Below are 15,013 nucleotides of genomic sequence, written 5' to 3'. Positions count from 1 at the left end.
TCTGAATTTTGCTTTCCTATGTGGTTTTAGCCTGTGGGTTACCCTTGGCCGTTTATAACATATACTCTGTCAACCAAGTCTGTCAGTAAATAAGAACAAAGAAAACTATATGCATCCTTTTCTTTAGGGTGCTAGAGAAAAGGATACCTATAGTTTTCTTAGTTCTTATTTACTGACAGACTTGTTTGACAGAATATACATACATACATACAATCACGCCTGTATCCCATGAAGGGGTAGGCAGAGCACATGAAACTACTCAAGTTTCAGTGCCACTCTTGGCAAATAAGGGGTTGAAAGAAAACAAAACTGTGACATTACAGTGACAGGTTGCCAGCCTCTCGCCTACGCCACAATTTAACCCATATCCCACAGTCGCCTTCTACGACACCCACGGGAAGAAAGGGTTGGTGAAATTCTTAACCCGTCACCACACGGCCGTTTATAAATCTAAAAAAAAATGTTCCCGCTGTCAATTTGTCAAACTTGTTATTGTTAAATCCCCTTTTCTCATGCCCTCTTCATTTCGTTTTCATCAATTATGTCATTGTTTGTCAGAATGAAATACCAACTTAAGTTCAACCACCCTTAGTTTATCAATAAGGCGGTAAGTGAATATAAGCCAACAGACTGTAGTTTTAAGGTTTAAATTTGCACTTCAGCGTTACACTCTAGTTTTCTTACCATCTGCACTTCTGGCAGGCAAGCATGATCGCGCGATAAATGATAAAACATCAGGCCGTCCCTATCGCACTATTAGTAAGTGCGACAGGGACGGCCTGATGTTTTTATCATTTATCGCACGACCATGCTTAAACGCCTGTTCTCAATATTTATTAAAGTTGATCATAACAAAATTTGGTTTTCTTATGGCCCTGAATATTATTGTTAATTTGTTCACTAAAGGATTATGTTTTTCTACCAACATGATGAAGGAAATAAATAATGAAATTGTTTGTAAATATTAATAAATAACAATATATTTTGCAATCAGTGTTTTATTTTACCTCATGTCACTATAACAATAATAGAAGAAGAAAACTATAACAATAATAAGTCTAAAATGCCTTCAGTATTTTATGCATTTAATTGTAAAGTTGTATAATAAAAAAATATACTCTGAGATTATCATTATACTTAATAATACTTGTTTCAATTTCACTGGTATTCTTTTTCCTTAAAATTATAATACAGCACCACTGCACCACTCATAATCACACGTAGAAACTTGTTTCCGTTTCGCTATACATACATATATACCTAAAAATGTATTGTAATAATTAGTGATGTCATTTGAGTCTTGTGGAAGCATTCAAGTAAAATTAAATTATTTGAGCTTGTAAACTTCTGGTTTCGGAGAAATTGCTTTGAGTATATTCTCGATGCTAAAAGGCGTATCTGAAAAGAAAAAACAATTTACTGTTAAACTTACACGGTCATAAAATTACTACGTATTAACAAAAAAATAATCCTTAGGAGATCACTCAGTTTTCACGGCTGTAACCAGTTGAATGTTGTATGAATCCAATGTCTTGCATTATATAGTGCAAAAGCTAGAAAGTAAGAAGGGACAGAGCTGTTTTCTAGAATGAGATAACGATTCACTATCACTATTTGCAAGTGCGATAGGGAGACGGCCAGATATTTTGTCATTTATCGCGCGACCATACTTGGCTACACAGTACCTGTGTCCCTGGTTACGCAAGTAAAATTTACTAAATCAGGCGGCCAAGCTTGGTCGCGCGATAGATGATAAAATAGCAGGCCGTCCCTATCGCACTATTTGTAAGTTCGATAGGGACGGCCTGATATTTTATCGTCTATCGCGCGACCATGCTTCCCGTGCAGGTCGTCCTTATCGACGCACCGACGTGATAAGATGTATCACTTATAAAATGATCAACTATGGGAACAAATCAAATTATTCGATTATTATTATTCGATTTTTATAAAATGATGTTCAAAAACTTACCAACATCAATCCACTTGGTATCAACGTAACCGTATTCTTTCCTGGACTCGGCAATGGCGCTGCGTAGGGCGTGAGTTACGACCACGGCTAGCGTCAGCGCTGGCTCGCCCGTTGCTGTAACAACGAGAAGTTTTAACAGTCATGAAAAAGGCAGAAATAAGTCGATTACTGGACGTCTATTAGGCATAGGCGAGAGGAGCGCCAAGGCTCTACACCTACAGGCCGTTTGTGCCCTGAAGGATAGATATGGTTGGATACCAAAACTTAATGATTGGCGTATTTTTTTCAACCGATGGCTGCTGTAGCAGAAAGCTTTTTGTATCTACCGCGAATCAGAGGACGTAGCTGGCAAAGGTCTCAACAGGATGGAAATCTTTTCGAATGATGGTCCTTCTATGAAGTTGGGATTTACAAATATCGTAGGACTGTAGCTGTGAAGATTGGATTAACGATTTTACTTTCGACGCCGAGAACCCGCCTGGTAGGCACTCGTAAACCTTTCTCAGATGCCGGAGAACCCGCTGGGCGGGTTCTCGCTATACAAGCGGACGGTTATAAATTATGACCGGTTTTCGAAGTAGTGCGCCATTTTATGTCCGGTATTGAATGTGAGGCTATTCTAAGTACCTTTGGATCGCAGAACGCCGGCGTTGTTAGCCGCGTTCCTCTTGAAGCTGACGCGGCAGTCTGTCGGTACGTCGCGCGCTCCCGGCGGCTTGTATGTCCACGTGCGCTCTGTGATCAATCGCCCGGATGGCGCGTATATTAGGTGCTCGCACGTCCATAGCCCGAGACCCATTATGAAGGCGCCTTCGATCTGTGAAAACAAATTATCTCTTTACACTTTCGCCAAGAACCCGCCTGGTGGGCACTCGTGAACTTTACTCAGATGCCGGCGAACCCGCTGGGCGGGTTCTCGCTATTCAAGCGGGCGGTTATAAATTACGACCGGTTTCTGACGTAGTGCGCCATTTGTTGTGGTGTAGTGAATGTGTTAAAATCTCGTAATAACTAGAGAAAAAGGTAGGTAGGACAGTTTTATCCTGTATTTTCATCATATAATAGTATACATCGACTAGGATACCTACACGTGTGACGGAACTGACATGATTTTCCATACTTGGTCTCTTGCTAACAGTTGTACCTCTCCCAGCAAGTCACAGCAGATGAAAACGTGATTTCCCGTCAGCACATCCAGTTCTACTTCCACAGCGCATGCGCCGTATACGCTGTAGTCCCACACCGTTATCCGTGTTCATGCTACCTCCCTTGTCCTGCAGAAAATCACTCCGCGTGACTACGTGATATCACGTCCGACGTAATTTTCCATCACCCACCTGTCCCACGTCAATCTCCGGGCTCATGCTAACCCCCGTGTCCTCCAGTATGTCAGAGCGGGCGATGACGTGATATCACGTCCGACGTAATTTTCCATCACCTGCCTGTCCTCAATCTCCGGGCTCATGCTAACCCCCGTGTCCTCCAGTATGTCAGAGCGCGCGATGACGTGATTTCACGTCAGACGTGATTTTCCATCACTCACCTGTCCCACATCAATCTCCGGGCTCATGCTGACACCCGTGTCCTCCGGTATGTCAGAGCGCGCAATGACGTGATATCACGTCAGACATTTCCATCACCCACCTGTCCCACGTCGATCTCCGGGCTCATGCTGACCCCCGTGTCCTCCAGTATATCAGAGCGCGCGATGACGTGATTTCCCGTCAGCACGTCCAGTTCTAGTTCCACAGCGCAGGCGCCGTATACGCTGTAGCCGACCAGTGCGTCGTTGTCTGATGTCATGGCGCTCGCTTGGAGGTTTATACCTAAGGAATATTTGAATATTAGAAAGTAGGACCTCAGTATGCTAGAATCGTGTGACATTTGTATGAAAAGATTGACAAGTGTAAGCGTATAAGTTGACGATAGGATTTGACCGGCACCGAATGATGGTACCGATTGACTCCGAGTAACCATGACGTCACAAGACTAGGCAGTAGGCACCACACTGTCTCCTAAATTTTAATTTAAGTAAATTATCGTTTAGCAGTGACTGGCTGACGTTATCAGTCCTTTAACTGTCTTTGGTAAAACAGGCTGTAAGTAGATGTGATTATAATCTTATTTCTAACATTTACCTTTTCTTTGAGCCCGTAACCACTTCTTCCCAAGTAGGCTCACCTAGTTCAGCTTTAGTTGGTACTTGTCACATCATTGCAAGCTTTTATTGTCTCTCTCACTTTCACTACTATATATCTAAAAGAAGTCTCCCCTTTCCAAGTGTGACGAAGAATAAACCACTCTTATTCTGACCCAGCTGAAGATCTGGATGCCCTGATACCCGACCTGATTTCCTGATTTCACTCTCTCAAAGTTGTCAAATCCTCTCTTACCTTTGTTATACGCTCGTTTGACTACTTCTTCCCAAGTTGGGTCGGCTAGTTCAGCTCTAGCGGGTTCCATCCTACTAGTCAGATCATTGCAAGCCTTTATAGTCGCGAACGCGACGCACTCGCTCGTAATACTGCCATTGCTTGCCATGGCATTAGGGGAAGTGAAACTGTCGCTTCCACGGACTGATATCTACAAAAATATCGATTTGATGAATTTAACCAACTATTGAACAAATGTTTTGAGTGACCGGGTGGTCTAGTGGTAAAGACGTTAGCCGCGTACGCTGAAGATCTGGCTTCGATTCTCGGCTGACCCGGCTCGGTGTCCGGTAGATTTGGTCACTTTTTCTTCAGGTTATATCTCTTTTAGTTTATTGTGAAATTAAATTTATACGTACACATACTTAACACAAAGAGTTTAACACATTCATTGCCGACGTCAGCACCCGCATTACCATGTTTCGTGACGCGAATTCGCGTCTTCGACAATGAATGGGTTAACCTTAACCTCTGCTATATTTGAGCAATACGGCATCAAGTGGCCGTAGTAGTGAAAACCAATATTGAAATTCCGAAACACCCCTCACAAATGTCCCACTTTGTCGGTTACCATTAAGGCGAGATTTACTTGTACCTATCTTTATCTTATACTTTTAAACGAGCAATTCTTGTATATTTATTTATTTATATATACCGACGATCTCGGAAACCGCTCTAACGATTTCGCTGAAATTTGTTATGTGGGGGTTTTCGGGGATGAAAATCGATCTAGCGTAGCCTTAGATCCCGGAAAACGCGAATTATCGAGTTTTCATGAGTTTTTCTTTCGCGTTAGTAAACATAAAATATGGTCGTTAATTTCGCCGCGCGCGCATCGATTCCGCTTAGCTCAGTCGTACGAGGTCGGTCTAATGTACGCAGATAGATCGTAGGTGTTAGGGTTTCGAATCCCGGCCAGAAATTAAGTTTTTGTTTTTTGTCTTTTTTTTTGTTTTTGTATTTATAAGAGTTTTTTTTTATCTAAAGACGTGATATATTAAAATAGAACCGAGCGAAGCTCGGTCGCCCAGATATTATGAATAAACTGACAAAGCGGCTTTATAGCAATCGACTAAGTGGGACGTTCTCCCGTGCACACTCACATATACTGTTGGTTTAGAAGAATTAATATCCAAAAACATTACGACCCAGTAAGATTCACAAATGCATGGGTTACAATACAGATTAAAGTAGTGTTAAACTAACCTTTTCAAGCGGCACCTTCAAAGTGTACGCACACACTTGCGCCACTTTAGTATTAATCCCCTGTCCCATCTCGATCCCCCCGTGAGATATCACCACCGTCCCATCCGCGTGGTACACCGAAATTGTCACCGGAAAGTTCCACGAATACCCAATAGGGTAAGACATTATCGATATCTCTAACGCTCGCTTTTTCCAAGCGTTTTCAGAATTATACTTCTCAATTTCCGCTTTTCTTTCGTCGTATTTAATGTCAGTTTTGAATGATAGAAGTAAGTCTTTGACGGATTCGTGTTTGGGTAGTAGGTGCTGAATTTTGATGGCAGCGGGGTCCTTTTTTGTAGCGTGTGCGATTCTGTGCATGATGTGCTCGAGTATTGCTATGCCTTCGCTTGTTGCTGAAAAAAATAAAGCTTTATTAATATGTAAAGCATTTCGAACGAATATTGATGCTGTGGGTATATTTTTGACGTGTCTGTCTATCTGACTATCAATGGTATATACTAACCAGGGGCTCTACACCAGGTGTTAGAATGTTTGTCGGTCAGCACACTGTGGCCGGTGATGCCCCACCGACTGGTCTCGTACAAGTTGGTCAACACTCCGACTATCTCGCCGCCTGAACTGTCGTTGAACGAGTACCCGCATTCGGAGTAGTATTTCATGTCCAGGTACTGGATTATGCCTTCATCGTTTATGCCGATCTAAAAGAAAGGTATTGCGGTTAAGAAATATTGCATTGACACTTTAACACAATTAAACAACTTTAGACATGATGTTGACACGTTTTGATATAGAAAACTTACCTCACAGCCCTACACCGCAAACCACTAGCACACATTGTAACTAAAACTCCGCTCACCTTACTTATTTACTTACTTACTTGACTAACCATTAGTATAACTAACCCCCCTTTAAATATACCCCGTAAATTTGGCCTTGTGATCGTCTAGCGTGAATAAGTAGAACCCTTCGATGTGAACCGCGATAACCTAGATCCTTTAATGAGTATCAGCTGTATTTTTGACTAATTTTTAAAATTTTATTTATTTATATTTTAAAGAAGAATAAAGGTTATTGTAGCATAATAATATAGTGTTATAGAAGAGTATTTTATCAGATTTAGGCCTAGAAAGTTATATGTGAGAAAATTAATGACGTAATGAAGAAATTTTAGAATAAAAGTTAGTGAGTGAAACATACATGAAATAAATATTAAAAATTATTTTGGTAATCATCGGCTACGCTCTATTTTCGATTCCGGTTTGGGGTGAGAACTTGCGATACCGTCTGGAATCCTTAGGCCCAATCAAACCACATTATCGGGCATCCTAAGCAAGTAAGCCTGAAGGGCTATCTATCTACAAACTAACCCCTTTTTTATTTTGTTTCTTTTCACTAGCTAAACCCCCCTTTTTCCCCAATACTGCTAATAGACCATAACTTCTCGATCCTTCTAATGTATCATCAAGGCTCCGAGTAGTTGCTACCACTGAGAACGAAGTAAGTAAGTCTAGTAACTCCTTGAAGCTTTTGACTTGTCATCAGTGGACGGCGCTCGCATGCCACTGGGCCCTATAACAAACCTATGCTTTTTATTCCAAAGTATAATTTGTTTCCCTAACCAACTTGATAGAATTTACCTTGAAAAACTAGTTAGCAACACTCACTGGCTCGATGCTACACGAAGAATCAGAAATTGCTACCACAATTATTAATTTCACTCAGATAAATTAAGTAATAAGAGGTTTTATAAATTACCAGTTTTATCACATATTTTAAGATAATAAACACCGCATTTAAAATTCATTTAAACCATATAAATAGTAGTAGTTAAATTATTTCTCCACAATACACGTTGACCAATTATATTTTAAGACCAATCATAAAAGAACTCTACATTCATAGAAATAGTGTGTGACTCTTCCCTACTCCTATCGTTTTCCCTACTCTATCATATCTGAAACACAGACCTTCACTTACCATAGATCTTGAGTTCAGAATATGCACAAGTGTATCCCTACCATAAGCTGTACAGTTCAGCCAGCGAAGCTGAGATAGGCAACCTATAGGCTTGTGTCGGTCAGATCCCCCTCTGCTCTTGCCCGCGGGCTAGGGTAGCAGAGAGTAGATCGCCCTATCCGTGTATATATCCAGTATTCCAGGACACACCAGTACCAGCCACATGGGAGACCCAGCTGCGATCAGACTTTACTTAGATGTGGATCGATCACAACCGAAATCCCCAGCGACCAACGCTAGCATGGACTAGAGCACCGAGTAAATAAATATAAATATATATAGGACCCCAGCCTCAAATACTGCCGACTTCAGTGAGCAAGGATTACTCCTAATGTCTTTCGTCAATCGTGAAAGTCCTCACTTCCATCTAACAGTTGGACTCTTTGAGACCGGTGAGAAAATACGCTTTTGTAAGTAAATAAAAGCGCCCAAGCCCTCCACTTGGAACAAAAAGACTCCTAAACGCCTTATGTTTAACAGCCGCAAGGTATAAAGCGCTTAGCCGGACAACAGTCTGTCACAAACAATGATCTGGCTTATAACTTTCACAAAATAACCCCATGGAAAATTACTAAATTCAATTTTACTGACCAACTAAACAAACGAGTGAAGTTTCCTTTACGTGCTATAATCTAAGCTTAGTTTTGCAAGAATTACTCCCTACAAAACCAAACACAGACTTATCTCCAAGCACCAGCCATACATCGACCCAGTCTTTGTATTGCTAGACGGCGCTCACGAAACAAAGCACAGAAAACTTCACTATACACATCAATTGAAATGTAACACTACACTATAAATAGAACACTAAATTAACCCCACAACTGACGGTAAAGCAATTCCACCACAGGTCTAAATTCAACTGTACGACGATATTGTCCCCGCACAATCAAACAAAGACACAATTTCAAAGTTTACAATCACTTAGAATAATTTCCAAGTAAAAACAAACAGAGAAATAATAGCAGAACAACTTCACTCACCAGTATAACACACGAAAGCCAGAGACACTGTTAGTCTTGTAGATATTTTAAGAATGCCCTACGACGGTTCGCCCCGACCCTTTTATAGCCTTTAATCCAGACATAATACGGACTGCAGACGTTTTGCAGACAAACCGCAGACTGCAGACGTTTTGCAGACATAATGCAGACGTTTTACAGACATAGCGCGGACTGCAGACGTTTTGCAGACATAATGCAGATGTTTTACAGACATAGCGCGGACTGCAGACGTTTTGCAGACACAATGCAGATGTTTTACAGACATAATGCGGACTGCAGACGTTTTGCAGACACAATGCAGATGTTTTACAGACATAATGCGGACTGCAGACGTTTTGCAGACACAATGCAGATGTTTTACAGACATAATGCGGACTGCAGACGTTTTGCAGACACAATACAGACAGAAAGCCATTAACTTGCGCACATAAGAAAAAGATCACAAGTGCTTCGTTTACACTCATACGCTCTACGCAATAAAGTTCACGATCATCACGCGGATGTTTGCTTATTAACACGTGCAGATTGCAGCTGTTTTAGAGAGAGACAGAGCTATTGGTATTGATACCTATGTAATCCAATAGTGGAGTGTTCCGTAAATATTTTTACGTATATATTATTTTGTGAAAGACTGTTTAAATCAATTTAGTAAGTGACTTCGCAATGAAAGATCACATTTGTTCTTAATTGTTACATTGAATGATATATTCAGGAAATATAATAATCAATATTAGTGATTATTACCTATCTGACTTGTAATTGGAACCAAGACATAATATCGGAACGCTATGCAGTTGACAACTGTCAGTGTCAGTATTTCGTCCATGTGAACGTAATTTGTTGATAAATACGTTTTTCCAACCTGTTTTACATTAAATAATAGTGAATTTTATCAGTGATGACGTAACTAAACATGTGATAAAGCTTCGCAGATATTATTTGTTAAAATATTCAATGAAATCCCGAAGGAAATATGCACCAAAAAGTAGGTCAAAGAAAAGTTGATTCGCTGTAAGTTTTATATGTAATAACGAGTCTATTTCCTCGTCATAGACGCTTGTTCTGTTACAACATATCGCCGAGCGACTCCTCTCCATAAGCCCCGACTACTGATGTCCTGTCACGGTCGCCATGAAAAGGGAGTGTGTGTGTGGATTGAGTGAGCACCTTCCGAAAATAAAAAAAAATATGCTGATCATTTAGTAAAAGTTCTAAAACAATTGTAAAACGAATCTCTGAATTTGTAAAAAGATAAATCAAAAGATACAGCCATTAACATGTGCTCACTCAGTTCTCACAAACTACCAACGAAAACAGTGAATATATTCATTTAACATATAATATTTATATACTAACATTTAGTAAAAAATAGGCCAACCTACCTCTATAAATATTAGATCACCTAGTGACGTATTAAATTTTTTACAAATAGTTTCTTATGCTCACTCAATCCACACACTTTTGAAAAGCCGAATTTTGATGAAAAACATAAGATTTAGACCGCTATTATATGTGTATAGTTTAGTAAAAGTGAAATGGGAATTTGTAAAATACAAAACGAACCACTAACGTGTCAGGTTTTTTTATAATAAATTTTTGTAAGTGCTCACTCAGTCCACACGTTTTGAGAAAGTTAAAAATGTAAATATCTTACGATTTGTAGCACCTAAGACACTCGAAAGTACTTCAACATTTAGTAAAAATTTTTACTAAATATCCACCATCTAATATTTTATATTCGTTGTCTGGTTTTAAAGATATTCAGACATAACTTTTCTCATACAAATGTATCAAGTAGGGTGACTACACTATGTCGGCTCCTGATTTTCCCCACCTTCCCATTGTCTTATTGAGATTGGGGAGTTTCGTTCGTTCAATTTTGATAATATTAAACTAATACCATACTAATTATCCATCTGCAAACTGTTTTTAGGTTATTATCTTGGCCTAGTGATGATGTGTATTGTGTAATTTTTATCGACGTCAGGATAATAACCATATCGACATGCATGCATTAAAAAGGACATGAATGATAATTGGTAAGAAACAAAGAATATAATACTTCACTAGTAAGAAACCAGAACCTGGTAATCTAATCGCGCTAACAGATGAGCGTACCGGATTTGTAAGTGGGAGCGAGAAATAGTTATTCTTTTCTCGCTCCCACTTACAAATCCGGTAAACTATTATCAAAATTGAACGAAACTCCCCAATCTCAATATGACAATGGGAAGGTGGGGAAAATCAGGAGCCGACATAGTGTGGTCACCCTACTTGATACATTTGTATGAGAAAAGTTATGTCTGAATATCTTTAAAACCAGACAACGAATATAAAATATTAGATGGTGGATATTTAGTAAAAATTTTTACTAAATGTTGAAGTACTTTCGAGTGTCTTAGGTGCTACAAATCGTAAGATATTTACATTTTTAACTTTCTCAAAACGTGTGGACTGAGTGAGCACTTACAAAAATTTATTATAAAAAAACCTGACACGTTAGTGGTTCGTTTTGTATTTTACAAATTCCCATTTCACTTTTACTAAACTATACATATATAATAGCGGTCTAAATCTTATGTTTTTCATCAAAATTCGGCTTTTCAAAAGTGTGTGGATTGAGTGAGCATAAAAAACTATTTGTAAAAAATTTAATACGTCACTAGGTGATCTAATATTTATAGAGGTAGGTTGGCCTATTTTTTACTAAATGTTAGTATATAAATATTATATGTTAAATGAATATATTCACTGTTTTCGTTGGTATTTTGTGAGAACTGAGTGAGCACATGTTAATCGCTGTATCTTTTGATTTATCTTTTTACAAATTCAGAGATTCGTTTTACAATTGTTTTAGAACTTTTACTAAATGATCAGCATATTTTTTTTTATTTTCGGAAGGTGCTCACTCAATCCACACACACACAAAAGGGACAGTACCGGGCAGGGGTTACAACAAACACTATAGGGGATACTGGAGTGTTTCTAACGTCCTTCATCCTCTTCACTATATATAATTATATATGTATGTACCTATCACATACACACACTACAGTCGTCCACATAGACATAGACATCTGCATGTTATCTGTGAGCCGATCAATATAAGCCACACATCGTTAAGCGAAACTGTTTTTCGCCGTTATCTACGACTACTGATGTCCTGTCACGGTCGCCATGAAATAGCATCACCTTTACGTGATCAACGACTAGATAGATACCTATACATATGAAGTTGCCTTACACATACTAACCTCATAGTCAGCCCTACAAGGCTGCCTCTTCCCCACAATCTGCATGTTATCAGTGAGAGGGACAACGAGAGTAGCTGTCCTGCTCAGCGAGCGAGCTACGAGCGCGCACGCACAAGCGAACATTGCCGAGCGAGACGCTTTGCCGCCGTAAGCTCCGCCCACACGGGGCACTTGGACTTCCACCCTGTATAAATAAAAAAGTTATAACAAAATGTAAAAAACTGCTGAGAAAACAGGATAGTCTTACCAAATTTATTTAACACGGGCTGGACTGTGAGGATTCTCAAGAAGTTAGTCTTGCCCCAGTTTCATCATCCTCCTTGCGTTATCCCGGCATTTGCCACGGCTCATGGGAGCCTGGGGTCCGCTCTGACAACTAATTCCAAGATTTGGCGTAGGCACTAGTTTTTACGAAAGCGACTGCCATCTGACCTTCCAACCCGAAGGGTAACTAGGCCTTATTGGAATTAGTCCGGTTTCCTCACGATGTCTTCCTTCACCGAAAAGCGACTGGCAAATATCAAATGACATTTCGCACATAAGTTCCGAAAACTCATTGGTACGAGCCGGGGTTCGAACCCGCGACCTCCAGATCGAAAGTCACACGCTACCGCTAGGCCACCAGCGCTTAGTCTTGCCCCAGTTTGTAAATCAAAAACCACCTTATGGTAACCTAAGTGATAGTGACGCGTGATTATTTTGCACATTCAACGCCAAACAATCTTCTATACAAAATGAGTGTCAGGTTCTTGGGCATAAATGCCTTAAAAAATAATAATGTACCAACATATAAGGAGTTTTTTCATATATATTATGTAAGTGTACTAACTGGTTTTCCTGAATGTTAAGAGCCTGGCTGACAGCAACTTGCACCAAATCCATCCATTGCGTTGAAGATCGCACTACTAAGCCGTTCTCAGTATTTGTGACGGTGCAACACTGAGTCTCCATAGTGTAGTGGTATTGGGAGGGGATGGAAAAGCTGCCTTTGATCACTTGGGTGGTATCCACTCCTTTGTTGGTCGGTTTGACGGATATGTCTTCTCTGACCTGTCAAGAAAATCAGTGAATAACTTTACCTATATAATACAACAAACTCGATAAAAATTTACGACGAACAATTATCTTATTCTTGCCAAGATCCGTAGTCAAAGCTGTCTATTGTTTTTACTGACCGAGTGACTTGAGCCACAGTATAATAAAGAGTACTATCGTACAGTATGGCCACTCCCGCTCCCCGCTGAAAGTGCCGCCCACCCCCTCTCGGTTACCTCACAGTTACCACCTGTCAAAAACGCGAACAGTCGACCTGTCATATTTCACTCATACAAGCATAGTACGAGTTCACCTACACGAGCTTAGACTGTGTGCTAGGAACGCGCCTCTTTCATATATTTGATCGCCAGTGTCCGAGGTGTGCTTGAGCTTTCAAAGCGCCTTCAATACTAAGCATTCTAGTCTTCATTCCTGTACTGAATTTTCCCGCAGCTTTTAAAGTCTACATATGACTAGGAACCGCCATTAGCTCTAGCTATATGTTATGTTGCCCGTAGTAGGACACTTTAGAAGTTTAGAACTCGCCAAGATTTCTGCCCATTCATACCAAAGTCTCAGCTGTCAATTGTTTCCACTTACCCGTCTGTCTTTATCTTGGGCTGCCAAGGCTTCTTCAATACTAAGCACCGGTGTCTTTTCATTTTTATATTGGACTCGTACTAATCCAGCGGCTTTTAAAGCTAGCTTATGACTGACAGCCGCAATAAGACCTATAGGCTGCCCGTAGTAGGAGACTTTAGAACTCGCTAAGATTTCTTCGTCTGATGCTTGCCACGGAACGTCGGTTGGGGTGAAAGAGTTCTTTCCAGGGATGTCTTTGGCGGTGAAGAATGATACTACGCCTTTAAGTTTCTGGAAGAATGAATCAATCAATCAAATCAATCAAAATATTCTTTATTCAAATAGGCTTACAATAAGCACTTTTAAATTGTCAACAGTGTACAATATTCATCTTATTCTAAATATCAGAGCAATTTATTGGTGCAATAAACAATATTGTTTTAAAACTACATTGATTTAATAAAATGATATCAATCTAAATTGTATAAAAAAATACTAGTATAAAAACTTCTAGAATAAATTCTAAATGACAAAAAAATTGTATAAAATACATTGAATTATCAATAATTATCATCATTAATAAGCTATATAATTAATGGTTTTCAACAATACTTGTATCCCACGGTGTTTCATCATTCATGTAGTCTTGTGTGCTGTAGTAGGCTTTAGAGATCAGTATACGCTTTACATAATGTTTAAATCGATTAAAAGACAGTTCAGTGATGGCATTAGGAAGTTTGTTATAAAATCTTACACAATTACCCATGAATGATTTTTTAATTTTATGGAGCCGAGTGAAGGGCACTGCAAGCTTATGCTTATTTCTAGTGTTTATATTATGTACATCACAGTTTTTCTTAAATTTACAAATGTTTTTATGTACATACATAATATTCTCATAAATATATTGACAATGCACTGTCATTATATTAATGTCCTTAAACTTATCTCTAAGTGAGTCTCTATGGTTCATTTTGTATATTGCTCGAATAGCCCTCTTCTGCAGAACAAATATGGTATTTATCTCTGAAGCACTGCCCCATAGTAAAATACCATATGACATAATGCTGTGAAAGTAACTAAAATAAACTAATCGAGCTGTTTCCACGTCTGTTAACTGACGGATCTTGCTCACTGCAAATGCTGCAGAGCTCAGTCTATTCGAGAGGGTAGCAATATGGGGACCCCACTGAAGTTTAGAATCTAAAGTTATGCCAAGAAAAACTGTACTATCTACCAGTTCCAATTCCTCATCCTTCACAACGACACTTGCTTGTTCATTTTTAGCATTACTCGTTACAAACTTAATACATTTAGTCTTTTTCTCATTTAACAATAAGTTATTAACACTAAACCAATTAACTACTTCGGAAATAGCATTGTTTACATTTTCACAAGTTTGTTGCTGACGTTTGACTTTGAAAATAAGGGAAGTATCATCTGCAAACAATACTATATCATGGTGGGTCTTTACAAGATATGGCAGGTCATTAATGTAGATAAGGAACA

General features: G+C 39.4%; 1 protein-coding gene across 1 annotated transcript in view; it reads right to left on the bottom strand.

The window, feature by feature from the left end:
* Positions 1 to 346: 346 nt before the first annotated feature.
* LOC125235168 (indole-3-acetaldehyde oxidase-like) overlaps positions 347 to 15,013 on the bottom strand; it is a 42,419-nt gene continuing 27,752 nt past the window's right edge. Inside the window, 10 exon segments of the mRNA XM_048141623.1 lie at positions 347 to 1,398; positions 1,973 to 2,086; positions 2,600 to 2,789; positions 3,617 to 3,798; positions 4,366 to 4,555; positions 5,611 to 6,005; positions 6,116 to 6,311; positions 11,888 to 12,071; positions 12,717 to 12,937; positions 13,523 to 13,795. Of these exon segments, the coding sequence (XP_047997580.1) occupies positions 1,328 to 1,398; positions 1,973 to 2,086; positions 2,600 to 2,789; positions 3,617 to 3,798; positions 4,366 to 4,555; positions 5,611 to 6,005; positions 6,116 to 6,311; positions 11,888 to 12,071; positions 12,717 to 12,937; positions 13,523 to 13,795 (2,016 nt within the window). The 3' untranslated portion in view covers positions 347 to 1,327.

This window comes from Leguminivora glycinivorella, chromosome 17 (assembly GCF_023078275.1).
Source record: "Leguminivora glycinivorella isolate SPB_JAAS2020 chromosome 17, LegGlyc_1.1, whole genome shotgun sequence".
NCBI classification, from domain to species: Eukaryota; Metazoa; Arthropoda; class Insecta; order Lepidoptera; family Tortricidae; genus Leguminivora; species Leguminivora glycinivorella.
Note: the sequence above shows the minus strand (reverse complement) of the source record. Positions and strands in the feature narration are given on the sequence as shown.